This window comes from Centrocercus urophasianus, unplaced genomic scaffold (genome assembly GCF_019232065.1).
Source record: "Centrocercus urophasianus isolate 14NV4802_14NV808 unplaced genomic scaffold, USGS_Curo_1.0 seq_12, whole genome shotgun sequence".
Taxonomy (NCBI): domain Eukaryota; kingdom Metazoa; phylum Chordata; class Aves; order Galliformes; family Phasianidae; genus Centrocercus; species Centrocercus urophasianus.
This window is the reverse complement of record NW_024884364.1, coordinates 44,700,225-44,722,491: the sequence shown is the minus strand read 5'-3', so window position 1 is coordinate 44,722,491 and position 22,267 is coordinate 44,700,225. Positions and strand designations below refer to the sequence as shown.

General features: G+C 37.6%; 1 protein-coding gene across 2 annotated transcripts in view; it reads right to left on the bottom strand.

Annotated features, from left to right (window-relative positions):
- Positions 1–257: 257 nt before the first annotated feature.
- CTPS2 (CTP synthase 2) overlaps positions 258–22,267 on the bottom strand; it is a 60,878-nt gene continuing 38,868 nt past the window's right edge. Inside the window, exons 14-19 of one of the 2 annotated variants that reach the window (XM_042810556.1) lie at positions 16,836–16,932; positions 15,644–15,699; positions 13,943–14,039; positions 10,558–10,702; positions 5,678–5,788; positions 258–4,005 (exon numbers count right to left, since the gene is read on the bottom strand). In XM_042810556.1, coding sequence (XP_042666490.1) covers positions 5,719–5,788; positions 10,558–10,702; positions 13,943–14,039; positions 15,644–15,699; positions 16,836–16,932 — 465 coding nt within the window. In that variant the 3' untranslated portion in view covers positions 258–4,005; positions 5,678–5,718. Of the gene's footprint in view, positions 4,006–5,677; positions 5,789–5,811; positions 7,582–10,557; positions 10,703–13,942; positions 14,040–15,643; positions 15,700–16,835; positions 16,933–22,267 lie in introns of those variants that run through there. The other variant, XM_042810557.1, reaches the window with a different exon arrangement.

Here is a 22,267-nt window from a genome sequence, read left to right as displayed (position 1 = left end):
TCAACAGAGAATGAAAAAATACTGATTTCAGAGTCTGCTGTGCTCCAAGTATATCTTTTTAACCAGTAGTACTTAAACTCAACTTTTGTACGTTAGGTCCTCTGCTCAACAATTCATGCTTCCCACAGATGAAGAACAGATCAAGACAAGGTCACAGAAAGCACAGAAGCAGATCAGGCCCCTCAGAGTAAAACTCTTTTTTTCCTATACATCTTTAATTACATTCTCCATTTTGGAATGATAAATCCAAAGCAAACTGCTTTATTCCATTTTTATTCCTTAAAATCCAAATTCTATGGTTCACATACAAATAAAAACCTGTATGCCTTCAGTTTAGAAATGGCACACCGCTGCCTCTTGTCAGTTCAAGTAGGAGATAGATTTTTCGTGATAGGGATGTGTGTACCTCTAGAATTTAGTTTTTTTGTGTAGTAGGAAGAGGATTGACAAAGGTACTGGATATTTAAGGAGCTGTTTCCAGCTTTACTCCACACTGTTTCCCCCTCAACTTTTTGGGATAAATCACAACTTCTCCGTAATGCAGCTACACAAAACCAATTTCAATAGTTTCCTAAGACATTTAACTCCTAATATTTCATCTTGATGAACTAGGACCACATGAACCAGACAGATATGACCACAGACGTAGAAAATTCAACTAGAAATGACAAAGTGAAAAACTCCCGACACCACAGCTCATAGTGATTCTTTAAAACAACATCTTAACACTTCTGAATAACACAAATATATTTGAAAATGCATTTCAACATTACAGATAGAATAAGAAAATTCTGGTTTCAAAAACCAAGAGCCAGTATCTCTTATAGGGGAAGACATACAGTGATACCAATTCCATCAATATCTTCTATTTCTAAGGCACATATTTGCAGATCACTTTAAAACTTTAAAACGATCTCAACCAAGGGAACATATTTTTTACTTCTTTACCATTAAAAGTTATTTAGTGAAGAGAGAAATTAGTTGTGCAACTTGAGATTTCCTAAAGCAATGCAAAGTTCTCAAACTCACAGTTTTACAAAGCTGTAAAAGGGATATGGTACCTTTTATTTTTGTACAGATATTTACACAGACGCTCTGAATGGCTTAAGTTGTAAGAGACTTCTGGAGATCATCTGGTCCAACCTCTCCCATGCCTCCAAGAAGGGTCACCTAGAACACATTGCACCGGACCATGTCCAGGCAAGTTTTGAAGACCTCCAGAAAGGATAATTCCACAGCCTCTCGGGTGACTTGTTCCAGTGCTCCATCACCTTCACAGTAAATAAGTTTTTCCTCATATTCTAATGGAACTTAGTGTGTTTGTGCCCATTCCCTCTCATATTGCTGCTGGCTGTTATTGAAGAGTATAGTCCCATCCTCATGACACCCTCCACATAAGATATTTGTGTACTTTGATGAGATCCCCTCTCAGTCTCCCTCCAGGCTAAAAAGGCTCAGCTCCCTTGATGCTCCAGTTCCTTAATCATCTTTGAACCACATTGCTGGACTCCCTCCAGGAAACTCAGAACCAGACACAGCCTCACCAGGGCTGAGTGGAGGCAGAGTATAACGTTCCTCAACCTGCTAGCAATGCTCTTGTCCAGCAATCTGAATGTCTTTTTGGACAAAAGGACACATGCTGGCTCATGATTAACTTGTTTTCCACCAGGATTCCCTGGTCCACAGAACTGCTTTCCCAGCATGTCAGACCCCAACTGTACTAATACATACGGTTATTACTCATTTAACATCCACTCCCTGAGCTTACCTATGAGGATGTTATGGGAGACACTGCTGAAAATCTTGTTGTTCACTTTGACTTCAGCCAGTACTCTCTCCCCATCTACAAGGCCAGTTCTTCCTGATCTCTTTTCTTCCACATGCTTAAGGATGACATCCAGAATCAGTTGTTCCATCAGCTTCCCAGGGACAGAGGTGAAACTGACTGGCCTGTAGTTTCCTGGGTACTTCTTGCCCTTTTTGAAGACTCAAATGATGCTGGCCATCCCTGATCTTGCAAAAATGATGGAGTAGCCTAGCAATACTATCTGCCAGCATACTCAGCACTCGTAGCTGCATCCTATTGGGGTACATGGATACACATCATGTTTGCTTAAATGATCAATAACAACAGGAAACTCTCTCCAAACTTTATCTTTTGTCTCCAGAGTATGAGATTCCTGTGGGCTGCTGGCCTTAGCAGTAAAGACTGAAGCAAAGAAACCATTCAGTAATTCTACCTTCCCTGTACTCTTCATCACTAGGGCACCCATCCCATTTATGAGTGGGTCCACATTTTTCCCTAATCTTCCTTTTGCTACTGATGTAGCAGTAGCCCTCACTGCTCCTGACTCCCCTTGCCAGATTTAATTAAGTGGGCCTTAGTCTTTCCCATCACATTCCTGCATACTCTAACAATGTACAAAGTGGCCTGTCCCTTTTTCCCCCACATACTTCTTTACTCTGAGTTTACCCTGGAGCTTCTTGCTCATCCATGCAAGTCTTCTGCCCACTTCATTTGAGTTCTTACTCACAGAGGTGCACCGATCTGAAGCATAGAGAAAGTGAAGCCTGAATATTAACCATATGTCTTGGAACACCTACCTTCTAGGGCTCTAAGCCCACAGGATTCCCCCAAGCACAGGAAGGTTTGTCTCACCTGAAGTCCAGGTTTGCAATCCTACTTATTGCCCTGCTTCCTCCACACAGGATGCTGGACTTCACTCATCTCACAGTTACTGCAGCCAACCCTACCCCCAACCTTCATATTTCCAACAAATGGTTCCAATAACTAATGCTGCTAAACCTTGTACTAACCTTCTGATCACTTAAAAACACCACTTCACCAAAACCAAAGTGAAACATAAAGCTAACAATTAAAAATTTTCTTTGTAAGAAAGGGGCATTCCAGGCATTTGGGCCCACCAGTTACAGGTCCAACCTCTGTGACAGCTCCACTGTTGCCATTCAGCTCATGGGATCCAAGCTGATACAAAGTACAGCGTATGTCATTGTCTCAGTGATTCTGGCTGCTGTGCTGGCTTTGCAAGGGCAGCCTATACTTATCACACAATGGTGTAAACTTGCAATTTCTAAATGAAAACACAGTTTTGTTCTACTGGGGAATGAGCCCCGTGACAATGGAGGGATCAATGGATGCAAGAAAACAAGGGTAAACTTTAATTCATCATTACATTCAGTACTGAACTTAAATTAGTATTATGCAGCTGGATCCCAGATTACACTCCAGGTATCTGACTGGTTCTTCTACAACCTTCATGCAAGTGCACAGCTTGCATTTTAAAATATGAGCATATTTCCTTTCTCTATTATAGAATTTAAATACAAAAGCACCTTCTACTATCACTTCTGTAACTTGGTAGGTCAGAATTATGTTTGGTATAACATTTTTCAGGGAAAACAGAGAAGACAAACTCGAACTGTGGTCAAAAGGAATCACTTATAAAGTGAAGTGATATTTATACCCAACATCAATTATTACAATCACAGAGCTGAAACAGAGAAACAATTTCTTATTTGTACATACTGAGCAGCAAAAAAGTAAACTTTATATATACACACACAACAAGCTTAACAGAGAAGCAAATCTGAATCTGTTTTATCTATGAACAGTAAAGAACAACTTCCCCGTAAGTATTTTATGCATTTCTACCTCGTACAGAAGAATGAATGTATTTTTTCTTACTGTCCTAAGGTGGAAAAATTCAAATCTTCCCTTAAAGCAAAAGTAACTGTGAACTAGTGAACTAACACATATTCGCCTGAGATCACTCTGAAATATAGGAGAAGATGAAAAATGATTAATAGCTGAGTGCACAACAATTTATATCATTTTTTAAAGCAAAATATCATTTATACAGAACAGGTTTTGCTAAAGAGAATTATTGAAAACAGTGCAGGAGGAGATACTACAAGGACCTCAAACAGCTTACTCTTCCACTTTCTTCACTTTCTTGTGTTCAATATTGACTTGTTTCCAACTTTCTGTAACATAAAAAGAGAAGTGAAGGAAGAATGAAAGGAAAAAATAATGATAAAGAGCATTTTTTCTTTAACTTCTTCTTCTTCTTTAACTCAGGTTAACTCATGATTGTTAGTTTCTCTCAAGTCCAAAGCAGTTTTATGATAAGTACTATAGGTAGATGAATTTCACCCAGGTCAAACAATAAATAAATTTTTTAAAAAAACCAACTAAATATGATCTACATGCATATCCAGCTCTGATTAATGTGGAGAATCATTCCCATGGAAAAAAAAAAAAACCAAAGTGAGCCAATGCTTCTATCCTTTCTTTATATCTGGATTAGTTATTTCTTTTTAGCCTAATTATGTTGAATATACTTGGTAGCCACTAGTGACATGTTCAGAGAAAATGCGCTTGACTACTTTAAAGCATCATATAAGAACATTCATGCAAGCACTGAGAATGTCACAAGTGCAGTGGAAAACAGAATTATCACTTATAAGTTCTACTGAGAAAAGCAACATCAAAGCTAAAGGGTCTATCCTGTATTATACAATCTAAAGAAATGACGATGTTTGGAGGTAGGGAGGATGTGGGCAAGAGTGAAAAGGAACATTATGCACACTTATTTTTTGGTCATTCTAAGACACACGTCAGTATGGTATCTGTATGGATCAGATCATGGAATCACTAAACTTTCTGTTCTCCCGTCATAACATAAGATGTATTATGTATTTTTAACACGTGATAGAATCTGAGAGGGAAGAATAAAATAAAAGTCACAAAAAAAATCATGCAATTTCAAGCACCTCACACCAGTATTTTATCGGTCATGGAAATGCATCATTCATATGCAGCCTTAATCACTTGTTTAGTTATTAAGCACAGCTGCTTAGTAAATGAACCACATGAGTGGAATAAAAATCACAGGAGGCAAAGTTGTATTCTGCTTACAGAAGTGCTCTGAAATACTGAAAAATGTTAGTGTACATGGATGAGAGTACCACACCAGCCACAACTCAGGTTAATGTATCAAGAAAATTAAGATTTACACCCAGATTCTGTGTTGGTCAGGTGGCTCACAGAAAATCTGATCTCCAAATTGAAAAGGACTTTATGGCTACCATCTTTGCAAGTGAAAGAAACAACCAGACCTACAATAAACATCAGTACAGCAAACAATACTACAATTTCATAAAACTTTCGTGTATCTATCACTACACAGATTAAATCCAACTATTTATCTTGGGATATGTTTTGTTACATAACAAGGCAACAAACAAAATCACAGATGAATGTTAAGACAAAATAAAAAGTCATGTTAACACAGTGTACTCAAAATGGTCCATACCTGCAAACTGAAGTAACAAAAAAAAGAATTTCTGAGTGTACTTTCATTGTATTATCAAACACTAACACAACTCACAACTCGATTATGTACAGCATCTTACCTATAAGCTGTACTCAAAACAATTAGCAGACTTTAATAATGCAATTGCAGAGTTAAGCAGAAGAGAAGGAGAACAATTAAGTGCTGCAGGCAAGGAAGAAAACATTGAAACAGAGAAACAATTTCTTATTTGTTCTCTGATGGGATTTGAAACAAAAGGGAGAATCAAGGTAACTTTGTCTCCTGTTGCAAGTAAGGAACAAGTAAACGTCATAAAGCAGTATCAAAACAATTCATTTTACCTCAATAGCATCATCCATTTCTGTGTTCTCATACAACCATTTTAGCTTGTTTCTGATTTAGGAAACTCTTTCTCTGGAGAGCTGTCATCACTGAGGTCACTGTAGCTTTCGCTGTTAAAAGCAATACATAGTTAGAAAACATGTACAGTGATACAAGTTTGATTTCAAGCCCTCCCACACAGATGATGTACATGACACACACTTTCCTCAAATGTTTCCCATTTCCAGAAAACTATTTTAAACTAATGTTCAATTCTGGTATTTTAGAATATATTCCTCTACAGGAATGGGCTTAAGTTTGAAGTCTAGGAACTGATGAGGAACAATATTTCACCACACAAACAGGATATTCAATTCTTTTCTTTCCCCTGCTTTTTTCTTTCCCCTGCTTGGATACTGTGTGTTCATTCTACAGTTTGCTGTGGTGTCACACACATGCGATCATGATCAACAGCATGGAGAACAACAGGTATTCAGTGTTAGACTAACAGAAATTTCTCCTTTAGGATAAAGAAAATTATATTTTAACCAAGAGAAAAGTTAATACTATTTACTCAGAAATTTTCTATTTAAATTTAAATTATGATTCTCAATCTTGCATTTTCACCGAGGATCATTCTGACACTTTTTCCTTTCATTTTATCCCCTTTTGCTGTATCTTGAGAGAAGTAGATTTTTATTTTTATTTTTTTACCTTTTTGTTTTTTTAAACAGAACAAGCTGCCCATGCAAGTGATCATTTTATAAGTGGCTAGAACAAGGAAACAGTGAAGGACAGGAATCACCACAATGACTGAAAGAAAGAAGTGCCCATAAACCACATTCGTAGCCAGCTGGACAGGATCTTGTAGAATCTATTCAGTGATACCTATCAAGTCTCAGCGTTTATCTTAACTCTGCACAAAATGCACCTCTCCACAAAATACTCCAGACTTAGCTTCCCCCCACACCATGCTTCACCTCTACAGTTTGCTTTCCACATATATGACTTTCCCAAGATTAGAATTCAGCAAAGGGAGCCCAGAGAACTAATGAGTACAGTAATAGTGCTGGCCAGTTCTCTGATACTGCAGAGAGTAGCATATGGTTAACAGAATACAGGTGGAGATCTCTAACCTCATTCGTGTGGGAGCACCAGTACCAGCACTGGGTAGCACATCCATTCCAACCACTGCACAACTGCCTTGCCGCATCGTGCTCTTATCATACAATTTTCTCTCTCAGCCAGCAGGACCTCAGTCATGTAACCCCCAGCTCAGGTCGGGATCTCCTGCTGGGCCATCAAGCACATTAGCAGCCTATGACCTACCGAGACACAGCTTATCAGTTGATCTTCAGTAACTGCAGTGTTTCAAGGGGAACGATGTAATGCCATAGTTAGAGATCTTTGATGTAAACTATAATGAGGAATGGTAAAGGAACTGCACTCATTCATACTGGTACATGATGAGTACTGCTTTCTAGCCTGAAGTTCACTCTCTCCATTTTGCAAAAACACAATCAAAGATAATGTCAGCCATTTTAACAGAGTGCAACAAGAGAAATGGAACCAACTGCCATCTCATTGAATTTCTACCTCTGACTGCTTGGAAAGCCCCCACAGTTACAGCAAATCACTGTAGCAACTTTCATAAAAGACAAGGTTGGTATTCCAACTACTCAAACAAGTATTAAGACTTTACCTACAGCATTCTGCCCTTTCTTTGCAAGACATTCACATTGTTGATGTAACTCTTGTAAAGAGTGTGTCATATCAGACTAACTACAAATGCTTGATTTGATCACTCCACCAGCTGGCAAACAATTACACAGTTCAAGTGAGGAAAGTGCTGTTAACAGTATGATCAAGCATGCCAGATGCACACACACAAACACAACATCACTGACACTGTACTTACTTCTTTCTGAAAGTACCCATGGAAACACATGGAATAAAAATTCAGTATTATTAAACATGATTATATTTTCACATCAAAGCAAAATAGCAAAAATTGTCTACAGAACACAGAGTAAAATTGCTGATTGCAGAGGCATGCAGTTTCATGATAACTTTGGATTAAACCCAAAATCTTCAGAGAAGAGCTCCATTACGTTTTTCTTTTGTTGGCTCTGCTGTCTAGTGGCATAACAAAAACACGTGCCAGAGCTTCAAACATCTTTACAAGGCCCCTGGAAATCTATGGATTGTCTCCTGGAAACATCTAAAAATGTTTCAGCACCAGTAAGGTGAATAGAGAAGAGCCCAAGTTCATCCCCAGGAGAAAGATGGTACAGTAAACATTTGATTCCACAGCCCAATGAAGGGCTCTGGTCACTATGTTCTTGACTATTTTGCAGTAGCACCCCGAACTCTCTCCTAATTTAGAGCCCTGCTGGGTGCAAGTCAGTTTTATTTCTCACAGGCAGACTACAGTGGCAAGAAAGATAATGCAAATACTGAGGTAATGGTCAGCCCTTGGGTTACAGACTCAATAACTGTCATTCTCAGTTTTTGCTGTTTGAATCATTTATCTAAGCATCCACAGACAGTTGTGGCATTGTGTTAACAAGAACAATTTAGGCTCCCATAAAACCTGAACCACCTCAAGAGATGAGCTGCAAACAGGCACATGTGAATCTTGGCATATCCAGGCCTGTGAACTATATCTTCAAACCAATAATGATACATCAAGTTCAAAAGATTTACTGTGATATAAACCATATTCAGCTGATAAATAATCTGAAGAAAAACTCCAATCACTACCTCTCAAGAAGAAACATGTGCTTCTTTTCAGATTACACCAAGTTGCTACACAGATATTAAACACAAAAATCTACTACTATTATGTGTGATGTATAAACCTTACCTAAATGAGCTGGCTATGAAATGGTGAGGAGAAAAATAAATAAGCCTGGCCTCACAGGGCCTTATATTTATACTTCAGACCAGGAGAAAATCAGAACAAAACATTGAGTACACACAGCATCACTACATCTAGTCAACTACTACTGACAGAAGTTTCATCACATTTACTATGCAGTCTAATGCACGGAAGGAGACAAGATAAAAGATCCAGTATGATATGAGAGGCAGCTAAAAGTTTTTAAGGGCACAAGAGCTATCTATGGAGTGCTACAATGCTTCACCTCAGCAACCAATCTCAGCTGCAAAACGACAAGAACAAACACTCACGAGTAACTTTAAATCTGTATTTCTCAATAATCTCAATAATCATAAGCTCCAAACTGCCTGCTTTCCATGTTTTTGTCACAAAACACGGAGAACCGTAAAAATGGGTGCTCCTTGTAAGTTTTATTTGTTTCACTTGGAAAATCTTTCAAACTCCTTTGAAAACTAAGTAGTTAACACAGTTTCAGAGAAGCATTTTTCTTTTTTTTTTTTTTTTTTAATATATAATTGACCAAAACATCCTTTTCCAGGAGTGTTAGCAATTTAAACATCTGTTACAGCAATGCTATCCCAAGTAAAGGCAGGAGCTAAGTTAAGTGCATTTCTTCATCAATGCAAATCAAAGATAAATGTAATTACATTTAGTATAGGCTGTGGATGTTTGAAAGAAATAATTGTTATAAGCTTTCTAGAACCTAGTAAAAACAAATCTATCAATTATTATTATTTACCTTACACACACAAAAATCTGAATGATTAAAATCACAGCTATTAAAACTCTGTGCAATAGTTACAATTGCAGTCACCTCTATTCCTCAGTGCGTATTTTCAAGCTTTTGTCTCTATAGAACAGTACTATCCACCATCAGCATTTGATTCTATGCTTCCATAAAACACAACTCAATTAAAGAATCCCTTCATCATATACCAAGTCTCCTCACTTCCAACATGCCAGACTTCTGCACTCACATAACTGGGCCTGGGATAAGGTTTTCATTAGGACACAAAATAACGAAACCTACAACCAAGAGGCCAGAACGTATCTGGTCGGATAAAAGTTCCCACTGTCAGCTGAATCTCATGCACAGGATTCCATTCACACAGCATCAAGACATCTTCATCTAAGCTTGATATCACCAGCTTCTTACCAGCCAATGGAAACAAGTACTTCTAGGGTATAACGCCTCTAAAGCACTCAACTATTAGTATAAGCTACTTGACTATTTAACAGAGCATATTCTCTGTACAAAATGACTTGGAGTGACTAGTTCAAAACTGTCTGTGATGTTCTGTGTGAGCTTTTTTGGTGGACACTTTTTTGTTTGTTTGTGGCAGTCAACAGCATAACTACAACTCACGTAGTCAGTATAGGGTGAGGTGCGCAGAAAATCATCTCCTCAAATTTGATTCAAAGTCTTGTTATGACATGTCTTAGGTTTAATGTTCAATGACATCATTACTATTCTGAGGCCTAACAGTTTAAATTAGAAATCCTTTCCACTCAGCAGGTGGAGAGTGGTTGCGCTGTAATGAGCAATGAAATTCCCTCCTGAAAGTTCTTCCTATGCAAATGCTTCTATTTTAGCCTTAAAGTGTTTCCCTTTTCCAGTGCTCACTTTCTCTGGGCATAGCTTTCTTTTTTATTTCTGCAGCCATGAAAACATAATTGGGTAAGAATTTCATTTCATTGTAAATTAACAGAGTAGGCCAGAAACCAAAATTAACTTCACTTTGCTTTACTAAAGGTTTTTTACTTCCTTCTGGTTGTAACAGGGATCAAACCCTCAGAACCTCTGTACATGAAGAAGGGAAGGAATAAGCTGTTTACAGACACATTTACACCAGAGTTTATGCTGAGCATACACAGGAATAAATATATCAATATATGAAGAAATCATTTTTCTTTCCTGGTCTTCTGAGCTGATGGACAGAATACTCCTCCCTCCAATAACATGATTGAAACTGCAGGCAAATGAATAAGAAAGATTACCTTGGAGACAATTTACATCCACGCTGCAAGTATGCGTTAAGTGTTCCAGTTGCTGCAAGCAACAGCCCAAGGTATGGAGGTGAAGGTTTCATAGGTCTTGAGGAAAACTCTGGGTGGAATTGAACTCCCACAAAATATGGATGATCTACAAGACAGATGTCATAGAGAAAATTAAAAGATCCAAGAAGAGGATACTAGAACAACTGCTGGAATAAAAATTTCTTGAAGATACCACATAAGAGTCAAGAAATCAGATCAGCATGTGTAAATTTAAGGATGATAACTTCTTTTTTTCCATGGAAAGCAACTGACAATGGTGGCAAAAGATTAGTAAAGCAAATCAATGAAAAATCATCCCGATTCAACCTTAATGTGCCCAACAATGTAATTAAAAGCTGGATTATAAATATCTGCAGACGTACAGGAGAAAACAATGCTATGTAGGCAACCATAATTTAACCATTTCCCAAGCTTTTTTCCTACTGTTCTGGTATCCAAAATTTATATTTATGCATGCATATTCAGAACGTGCACCTACGTGCATCTAAGAGGAAAACGAAAAAGTTTGTAAAAGACTAGGCACTACAATACAGCAACTGTTTACATACTAAGAGATGAACACGGAAGCTATTTACACCGAAAATTGGGGAAAACAAGTTTCAAACAATTTGGCCTGGAAGGGAACTGCTGGATCAATAACACTGTTTCCTGCTATTGAATAAAGCTGCATCATGTAGTCTCACACACAAAGGCCAGAAGTCCTTGTAACAACCCCCAGGATTTTTTGCTCCCACAGGAAAGGTGTTAGGATAGTCTCTCCTTTTGCTTAGAAACCTCTTCCTAATTCAGAAGCCATCTTTTTTACAGACAAATTGCATCCATTTCCTAGAGTGCACTGCTTTCCCACTGTATGTTCTGTGATGAAGGATGAGAATATCATTAGCATTTAGTGTCATTTATTACTCTAATCAGTAGTCTTCTCTTCAATCTTTAGCTGCTTCTCCAGTCAAAGCAACTCATGAATACTGCTTCTGCACCCCTATCTTTCTTGGAAGGATAAGGATGGAACAATATTTTTGTGCTCTTTCATACCGTGCACCTGTTCCTTCTCTAAATATCAGTTTAAAGGAGCCTAATGTTAACCATTCCTACTACCAGGACACAAGATGAAAGTAAGTACAGATCTTTTCTGATTGGTCAATTTCCAAAACAATCCCAAACATTCAAGGAATTTCTCTGCCATATGGAATAAGTGATAACAAGAAAGTAGGGGTTTTTATTCTCTGAAGATAAACAATATAAGCAAGTATACTGCTCTTTGTTCTGTTGCTATGCCATAAAAAGAATCTGAGATCCTAAATTTATCCTAAAATTTCTCTCTCTCTGCTATGAAATTTAATTCTTTAAAGCAACAAAATAAGACAAAGCATCAAATATTTCCTGCGGGGATGTTTTCCTAAAAGCTTTGCCTCAGCTATCTAGTATGCTGTTATTTCTGTGCTTCCGCTTCAACCCACCCTCCTCTCTATGATGACTTCAGTAATCAGCCTCCTTGCAGCCCGTTGTGAAATAATTCCAGGTTTCACTGCTGCTTTCATTCTTTTTACAGTAACATGTAATTTAAAAAATCCTGCCTGATTTATCTAATGATGCTCTTTATAAAAGTTGTTTTATGCGGACAGATAAAATAGTCTCCCAAACAGTCTCAGCTTGCATAAGAAAATTAATCTGCCATGACAGTTAACAGTTAATGAATTCATATGTACTTTTTGCTCTGAGTTTACTCTCTATGTACCGTTGCTTGATATTTCAAATAGATGTCTATACTCAAACCCTGGTTCAAAATGACAAGAATGTTCTTCAGCATACTATGGAGTATAAAAAGAATTCTCAGAAACATCTTTTCAGAAATAGCACTCTGTAGAATGATAGTGTAGTTTTATGATAAGTTTCTGTGCAAGCTTATCTAAATCAACGGCATTTGAGGTCACTTAAAAAAAAGCTTGTCAAGTAGCCCTCATGGTCAGGAGTTTGATACTCACCTAGCCAATGGTGTCTTAACAGTGAGGAATTACTCAAAGATTCAAGCAAAAGCTAAGAAGCTGTCTCTATGAGCAGAACTATGTAAACATTTAACAATAAAAAAAAGCAGCATACTTTCTCATCATTTTGAGAGATCTTTTCGAAAAAGCATCTAGCCATACTTGGTGTAGTAGTCCAATCCTATCAGATTTTCACAGAATTAAGCCTTTTTATTTATATGAATTACTTCTGCGAAAGACAGGAGTTTGCTTTCTGTATGATTTTCATACTCCATTTTTTTTTCTGATTCTAAATGGGGGTAACTGAAGGAGACACACATTGAGTTTGGAAGGTACTTCAGTTTCTAGTCCTATCTCCTACTCAAAGCAGGGTCAACTTGAAAATTAAGTCAGGCTACTGACTACTTCACTTAGTCAAATTTAGAAGGTCTCTGTTTGCAAAGATGGGGATTTATACAGAGATGTTTCTTAGCTTGGTTATACTGCATGTATATAACTCAGATAAAATAAACCAGTTATTGAAACATGACTGAGAATATCTGAGGGTACTTAAGGCCAATGTAATCACAAAGCTGTTTTTCACCTTTAAAAGGCCAACATGATCAGGGGAGGTCCCTGATGGCCAGAAAAAGAATCTCATCTTCAAGAATCATTAACCTAAGGAACAGTACAGTCAACTTCAACTTGGCAAACAGCAAGATTACAAAATAAAAGCTACTCCAATCCATTTTCAGACACAAAGGATAGGAAAGGAATTAAAAATAATCAGTCTCTGAATGAGAGAAGAGCTGTAGCTTTCCTTTACCCTGACTTTAGCAAGACTTTTAACATGGTTTCCTAGCAACCAAATTGGAAGCTATGGAAGGAATGGGTAAACTACAAAATGTCTAAAAAATGGCTAGATTGCTGGGTTCAAAGAACAGTGGCAAGAAGAAGTCCAACCAGTTGCATATTTGGAGACAATGAAAAATTTGACTGGATATGGCTCTCAGCAACCTGATCAAAGGTAGCTGTTTTGAACAGAGGGTTGGAATAGACAACTTCCCAAACCATTCTGTGATTCCATGTAGCACTGAGCTAGAATTACAGTATTTTGCAGAAACTGTATGTATCTCTCTGATAACCTAATTCATGCAGAATCCCTGAGGAGAAACATAAGACAGTGGCTCTTGAAAGCCACTGAATCTTAATTTATTGTTATACACAAGTGGACTCAACAGTAACTCCTAACATGATCCTGGCTGTTTCAACAGGTAAGTACTGACTTACTTGCCATTTACTTACCTATAGCTTATGTAGTTTTAACAGATACAGAAAGTACTACAGACAAGTGAGACACTTACTCTCCAGTTCAATCATTTCCATTCTGTTTCCTTCTGTATCATGGCCAACAAATTTCAAACCTTTCTCTTCAAAGCAGTGAGTTAATTCTGGGTTCACCTGAAATATTGAAAACAGTTGTAGTTTTATTTATTTTTTGATGCAACTTTTTGATATAACTGTAATGCTTTTATTATGTATGCAAGAACAAAAATATTTGGAAAAAGAGCTGAGAATTTTTGCTTTCTTTGTTGATACTCGGGTAGTAGCTTTCAAAAAATAGGCATGCTTACATTAACATGAGATGAGTCAATAACTTAAAAACTTAACAATAAATAAAAACAAAAGATTAAAGACAGGGTCCCTTTTGCTCACTATCCTCCTGATCCTGAAGAGCATGCGTTCCTCATTTTTGAAATGGCCAACTATAGCAAGTGGAAGGCTGTTCAGTTCAACTGTCTATGGCATAAGCTGTCAAAAATCACCCAGACAGGAGCTCTAGAATGAAATGTTTCATCTCCTTGGTAATGTTCTACTTACTCCATTAATATTCAAACTGAACACCCTTACCACCATTGCACTCTTTTCCCAGCTTAAAGGAAACTTAGCATTGTTTGAACCAGATTTTACCATGCATACATCTCACAGTTTAGGCCCCTTTAGAGATACCTTCAAATGCCTTCTGAACCATTTCTGAACTAACACAGCATTCCCAACTACTGACAGTTTCCCTAGACAATAGCATTTTGAATATATAGAGATGCCTTTCCTCAGATGTTCTCACTGAAGAGGACCTATACCAGAGGCCAGTAGAATTGGGATAACTGCTTGGAAGCAAGTGATCTGGATTAGCATCTAAGTTACAGATGCCTGAAGTCTGCCTATATTTAGATTATAGCAGAATGTGGACTTTCTGAGCATAATCTAAACCCAGTCAGCCCAGGAGCAATACACTTAAAGATTATAAACCTACGCCTTTCAAATATCTCATAGGAAGTCAAGTCAGGTAGTGGTTAAAAAATAGTCTAAGAAACAACCTTGTCATTACGCTATTCCCCTTTCTTTAAAACTTGTAATAACACCTCTGCAAAACCGTGTCCAGTTTCAGGCCCCACAGCACAAGAAAGACATATTAACAAAATACTGTGAAGTCTATAGGATGTCCACTGGGACATTTAGGGGACTGAAGCACATATAATGCAGAAGAGACTGAAGGAGCTAGGTTTGTTCAACGTGGAAAAGAGAAGGTGAAGTGTGGAGGTGGTTGCTGACTTCAGCTATCTAATGGGATGGTATAAACGAGATGTAGCCAGACTTTGCTTGGAGGTGCAAAGCAGAAGAGTGAGACATTAAAGACGCAAACAAACAAGGAATTTCTGGTAAATATAAAAGGAAACATAGCTTGCAATCAATTGTTAAGCATTGGAACAAATTGTCCAAAGATATTGAGCAATCTCTCTCTCAAAAGAATTTCTCAGCAAGACAGGACAAAACCTTGAGAAGTCTGATCTAATTTCAAAGCTAGCTCAGCTCCAAGCACCTACATAGGTGAACCAAAGCATGAATGTTCCTCACAATATAAACGACTATCTAAACATTAGTAAGTCTTGTTCTATGGTTATGTAAGAAATCTCCCACTGGCTTTAATAAGAGTCATGTCTACCGAGTGAAATAGTTTGTTTAAGCTTTAAGTTTTGAGCACAAAGTCCATTAGCAGTGCTTACCTCATATCGATGCCTGTGTCGTTCCTCCACAAACATTTCATCACCATAAAGTTTCCCTGAAAATACAAAAAGAAAAACTAATACTAACACATTGCTTTAACTAATTATAAATATAGCTAATAATTTAAAACTCAGAAGTTTTTCATGTGGAAAACTTTGTAACAAGACACTTCATCTCACTCAAGCATTCTGGTTTTTTTTGGAATCATTTTAGTTTCTACCTAAGTTTGTTCAGGATTCATACTGAGTATTCCTCAACTAGAAACAGTTTATAAGCTTCAGAGTTTAAATTGTAGATGTCTAAATAATAATGAAAACAGACATTTGAGTGAAAAAGTAACATGAAATCCCTGCTGGTTTTATAACAATCATATGCAAAATGTGCAATGAAGTTCCACAGCCTTTTGCCAGCATTCCATCTTACGGATTATACTCAGCAAATGGCATGCTCCTACTGACAAACAGAACATCGCTTTTGTCTCTGGTTTCTGATCTTCTTAGCAAATGACTCTTGCAGCTCTCTTGAATCCTCTACATCACAAACCAACAAGAAACAAGTTCATGGTATGCAGTAAACCAGAATTTAATTACTTCTCTCACAGCGACAGCCCAAACTCTGCTTTATGTTAGCATCATTAGGAGTAATGCCTCATTTAAGGTGTTGGTACAAGAACAGAGCTGCCAAAAATTATCTCTAAGATTGTGAAGAGTGATAATACTGCAAATACTAAATATTAACATCAGATTTTTTCATTAAATGTACATGCATACTGCAGTGTGATCTCCTGCTGAAATAGATATAACTTCTAAAAACTCAGAAGGATAGTTCCTGTAGGTTCAATATCACTAAATACGGTAATATTGGGGCACGGCAATACAGAAAATATACTCATATTTATTTAGAAACAAGAAATTCTATTTTACATGGTTTTAGTATCACCTGTATTAATGTTGTATAATAGAGTCCCAAATGGGCTAATAACAGATCTAAACATTATTGATTATTTCAAGCAGTGTAAAGCACTGGGTTCTAATTCAGCTTTTCAATGAGACTTCAGATTTTCTCATTTCACAGAAACATGATCAGAGTGAATAACATCAAGGAAGCTGCTTGCTTCAGGTTGTAATTCTTTAATAAAATCCTTTATCACCCTATACAAAAGGCAAGTGAAAGAACACAAGCGTAACTTACTTAAAATAGAATTTCGTGTTTTGAAAACGGTCCTCCTCTTCCCTAGTCTCATTGTTCCACCCATATCTCCAGGATTGTGCTCTGGCATGTCGATGACCTTTAAAGAAAAATTGTTTAAACACTGTTAATGTCCAGCAAAGAAAAAGAACAGACCAACAATCACATAACAGGATTTGTAGATTTATAAGTAGTAACATCACTCAGTTTTCTGCCAACCTTTTCCAATTACTATTTGCCTTTAGTTTTCCTAATACTTCATTCTCTCTGTTTACTAGGCCCTTTATTGTACTTTTCCTTATACTATTCTTTATATTCAATTTTCTTTCTTATACCAAGCAGCAGAGAAAGCTGTCTTGTTAAGACAGTGGAGCTCCTTTTTTTGAGAGGAAGAGGGTACGGGGCAGCAAAGAGAAGACAGCACTCACAGCAAGGCTATATAAAACTGTAAAAGCAGAGAACTAGAACTGGTGACCCCAGCACACGTGTTGTCTCAGATGACAGACATAAGTAACTTAACAGAGGGAGAAGATTAACAAATCACCTCCTCCTAAACCACCTTCCCTCCTAAATCACCATTACCAAAGACTTGGTTTGATTTGTTTTTTGCTGGTTTTGTTTTTCCAGAGTATGCAGTAACAACACTAGAGGCAACCAGAACAAACTTTTTCCCTCTGAATGCCAGGCAGCACTTCTGTGCTTGTGCAGGTGACAGAGCATCACACAGGCTGTCCAGAGACTGCGGAGTTTCCTTCCTTGGAGATCTCCAAGAGGCGCTTGGCCATGGGCCTGGCACCCTGCTGTTCTGGGTGTCCTGCTGGGGCAGAGGCTGATGGACACAGAGGTGCGTGCCAGCCTCAGCCATCCTGTGACTGGATCATTCTGTTTCTCAGACTGCCTAAGAGTATACAGAATACTGGGCTGCCATACTATTTAACATACATACTATTTAACATTTAGAGAAGAGAGTGTACAAAGCCTGCTATTGTGGACTGAAACAGATGGATCAAATGGCTGCCTGTGGGTTAACTAACATGGTGGAATTCAGTGGCTGTGAGAAACAACAGCTTAACAGAAGTAGCGTAGTTTAGTTTTTCTCAGTTTGAAAAATCTTGACGAGTCTCATAACTGTGCTTAGAGAAATTGTGTCTCAGAGAGGTAAAATTATTCTGAATAGTACGAACACATGAACTGAAACAACCACCCACATCCCTGTATTCTCTATGTACACTTCGTGAGAAACAATTGACAAGGCGAGGTTCTAAAAATACAAATATTCACACATATGGGTAATCTGGAATTGGATTTTTATTAACCTTAACTTGCCCTCTGGGAGTAATGAAAATGTTTTCTGATGATACACTTCATAAACTGAAGTTATTCAATTTAGAAGAGATGGTGGAAAGTGCTTAGCCTTTGGCCTTGTGCCAGTGCATTTCAGCTGTGCAATTATCTCTGCATAACCTTATACCTTCAAAATGTTATTTATAAACTATACACTCATTATAAAATGTCATGAGCAGAAGTTGTGATCAAACCCCTAGGATATTACAAATCCTCTAATTGCCTCTCAAAAACATGAAGATGAGGACTGTGCAATGTGCTCAGCTTAAAAGTGTATATATATATATACACACACACATACACACACAACACCAGCTCAAAAAACACACAAAAATAATGCAGTAAACCCACATTACTTCAGAAATGGTGAAACTATCTGGTTTCCTTTCATTTACTTAGAAATAATGTTAGAACGTTTACAACAACCTGTGTATATGTCAAACACTGCCCTCCAAGATCACATACAAGTTTTCCAGGAGGTGATTCTCCCCCCACCACCACTTGCCCAGAATTTTAAAGTTGCACTCTAGACTCTTGTCAAATGGATACGAAATGGTCACAAGCAGCTAAAAATGTTTCAAGTATGTGCTTCTGTTCCAACCACAAAGGTTCCACTTCAATGTCTGTTTAATGAATATTTAAAGTTGTCAAGAAAATCATTACTAGGTTTTCCCCTGGTTTTCTCATAACAATTTAGATTTCACAATTTCCTTGCTATTTATTATTTGCTGAGCTAAGATCTTCTATGAAAACATTATGAGAGTAACACAATGAATAGAAGAAAGGATGGGGATACAGTGAGGCAGAAGGATACAACTTAAAAGACACTGTGCAACTTGAACTTAGCAGTTAAAACACTGGCTCCAAATGAAGTGGATCTGCCTATCCAGGTTACAGGAGATTTCACTAAATTACTGTGCTTAAATGTGTTTTTCAGGAAAATTCAAAATCAGCCATTATCAAATGGCATAATGCCAGGCTACAAAAGCACAGCTTTATCTGCTCTGCTGATGTCTTTTGCCAAAATTTGGATCAGAATCTAACACAGGGCTACAAGCCCAACAAAAATTCCACTAGAAGACTTCAGCATTTCTCCCAATTTGTCTTTGTCTTCTGAAAATACTGGATCCTTCTCTCAACATCTACAGTAGTGTGGTCAGCAACACATAATCAGAAAGGGATGCAGCCATTAAAGCTTGCACTATTATCTGATAAGTTTTAATTGAGGTATATTTCAAGAAACATTATAGAACAGTTCAATCTTGTTTTAACCAGCGGCAGATTTTCTGCCAATATAAAAGCTTTAATGAGTTTCAATATCAGGCAGCTTATTCTGTGCATTCAGGTTTTGTTGTAGGTATGTTGCATTATAAATCAACTCTTTCTTCCCCAAGATTTAATGCTTATGATAATATAATTCTTCAGATATTAATTTTTGTAGCCAGGTGAGAAAAGGAGTCCTATATGAACAACACAGCTACTTTGAAACAAGATCTTCCTTCCTGATACGCTCCATGGCACTGCTCAACTTCAGCAGCTACCAGCACACAAGTCTCAACATTTATACATTACATGAGTTTGCAATAACATCTGTGCAAGCAGCTTTCAAAGGAAAAGCACTACTGCTGCTCTACTACCCAAGGCAGTAATAAGAATCAGAAAACCAATTCATATTACGGAAAACTTTGCTCTATTTTACAGAATTTATTTGAACAGATAAAAGACAAATCATCAAGTGGCTGTTACTGTGAACAATTGACTAGATTCTTCAAAGAGATTGTGCTTTCCTCCATAAAATAAATCTTACCATGCATTAGCTCCTTGAAGAATAAAGAATAGCAAAGGAGGAGAGGAACCACAAAAGCATCAGCAGGGAGGATGCAATACAAGATAAGACATAAATCAGTCTTGTTTTTGTTTTTCAACCCAAGTCTCTCAAAACTGTTAATACTACAGGGATTTTGCAGGGATCACATATGACACCCCTGACAGTCAACATGAAACAAATAATGAATCACTGACACAACACACCACATCGTAAATGTAAAACAGTCCAAGGGTCTTAAACCACACAGCTGATGAACAGCAACTTTAACTATCCATGAAATACAGTTTTCTTTCAGAAATCTACCACTTGGGTTGTTTCGTTGTCATTAGAAAACATATAAAAGTTAATGAGAAAAGCCGAGATGCTCAACATACAGCAGCGAAGGCGCTGAAAATGCAACAACTTGCATCACTTTACTAATCACTTCAGGAACATTAATGCTTTGTCTCTGTTTTGTTTCAGGTCCTGCAATGTCACAATATCTCTACCTTGGCTACCCTGGGTTTTGTTTTGTTTTGTTTTCGCTAATCTCTTCCCCATCCCATTGGGAGACAGGGAGAGAGTGAGTGAAGGACTGCACGATGCTAAGCTACCTGTTCACCACGGTAAGCAAGCATTTTTTCATTCTATTTTGCTTATTTTAATAAAAGAGTATGTTTATTCAGAAAAAACTTCCCTGTGCTTATTAAGTTTTAAACAAACAGCAACAAAAAATAGACAATTTATAGAGAACCACTGCAGAAAGTTCTGAAAGCCAATGTTACACTAGCCCTAGTGCCAAAATCCTGTGACAAATTTAATTAGCTTATTAAGCACTCAGCTGAGTCCACTCTGCAGAACCATGCACACAAAAGAAAAACAGCTCAAGACAATCACTGTAACTTTAATTGAAGCAATTTGTTCTGATGATCAAGCCTGTTTTCTTTTCAGCTCTTTTATATTTAAGCTACAACTTTCCACAGGAGATAATTAAGGCTGAAGTAGTTCTTAAACTCATTTACACTACAGTTATGCTTCTTCTACAACTTCCAAGCCCTTCTACTTTTGTTTTCATCAAATGATTCAATATCTTGGCTTGAAAGGACTTCCAAGATCACCAGCACGTACAGGTCCAACTCACTGGCATGGGTAGGGCTGCCCCAAGCCCCATCAAACCTGGCCTTGAGCACCTCCAGGGACAGAGCACCCACAGCTTTTCTGGGTAGCCTGGGCCCATGCCTCACCACCCTCTGAGGAGTTATATGGAAGAGATATCTAGACCTCTGGAAAGCTCTTCTGCAATGAGTAAAGGAATTTTCTTTCCCACTTCCCATGAAGGAAACAGCACTGCAGTTTATTTCCATGAGTCGTTATCCTCCTTACGACAAATACATCATAACCTTTCTCATCTCAGCTGGAGAACTGATAGAACTCAAGCAAGTTCTGCTTATCATATAAATGTAATTAAGGCACTTACTTTAAATTTTAGGGTTTCCCAATACTGTAAACAACAGTCTAACAAAAAATTAAAAAAGATGACAGAGCTAGGAGATAATTTCAAATACAACTTTGTGAGTTAGATTATCTCACAAAGAGTACTTTGTCATTACTGTCTATCCAACAGCTGTGCACAACCCAGTTTCAGAAAACAAAAAGGACTGATATATCAATTTCATAGCAAAGATTAATTACCCTAATTAAATGTGCCAGCCACTTCAAGGATGCTTCAAGTCTCATGCTCTACATTACACTTAATTATTTCCCGATTCATCTAGGTGGCGATTATCCACCTAGATAAGCTTTAACTGGCCAAAGACCATCTTGTGTTAAAGAATCTTAATTCTAGCAGATTATTTCTGACCTGCAATCTGAATTCCTTTTATTTAAATCACAAGCCACAACGTGCAACATCCATACCATCTTCCCCCTCTGTACTGCCTTCAAAAACCTTATAAACTTCACTGTCCAAATTGTAATGTAGTTCTGCATTCCTTACATCAATTCTCTAGCCCTCAACTTAAAATGACAAGAATCTCTAGGAATTTGCTTTCCTTATTTGCACCTAAAGAAGTATCTGGGACCAAGTTCTGCATGATTTAAAAGAACTTAAAAGAATTTAAAAGTTGCTTGCCTAGCTGCATCCATACCATCCACTACAGGAGAGATAAAAGGTGACTCACTTCTATCATAAGGCGCCTGTGAGTACCACTAAGATTCCTGGATTCAACAGTGGGCCCCAACCTAGAGTTAACATGACAGCACAGATATGCTTGTGCACTTTCCG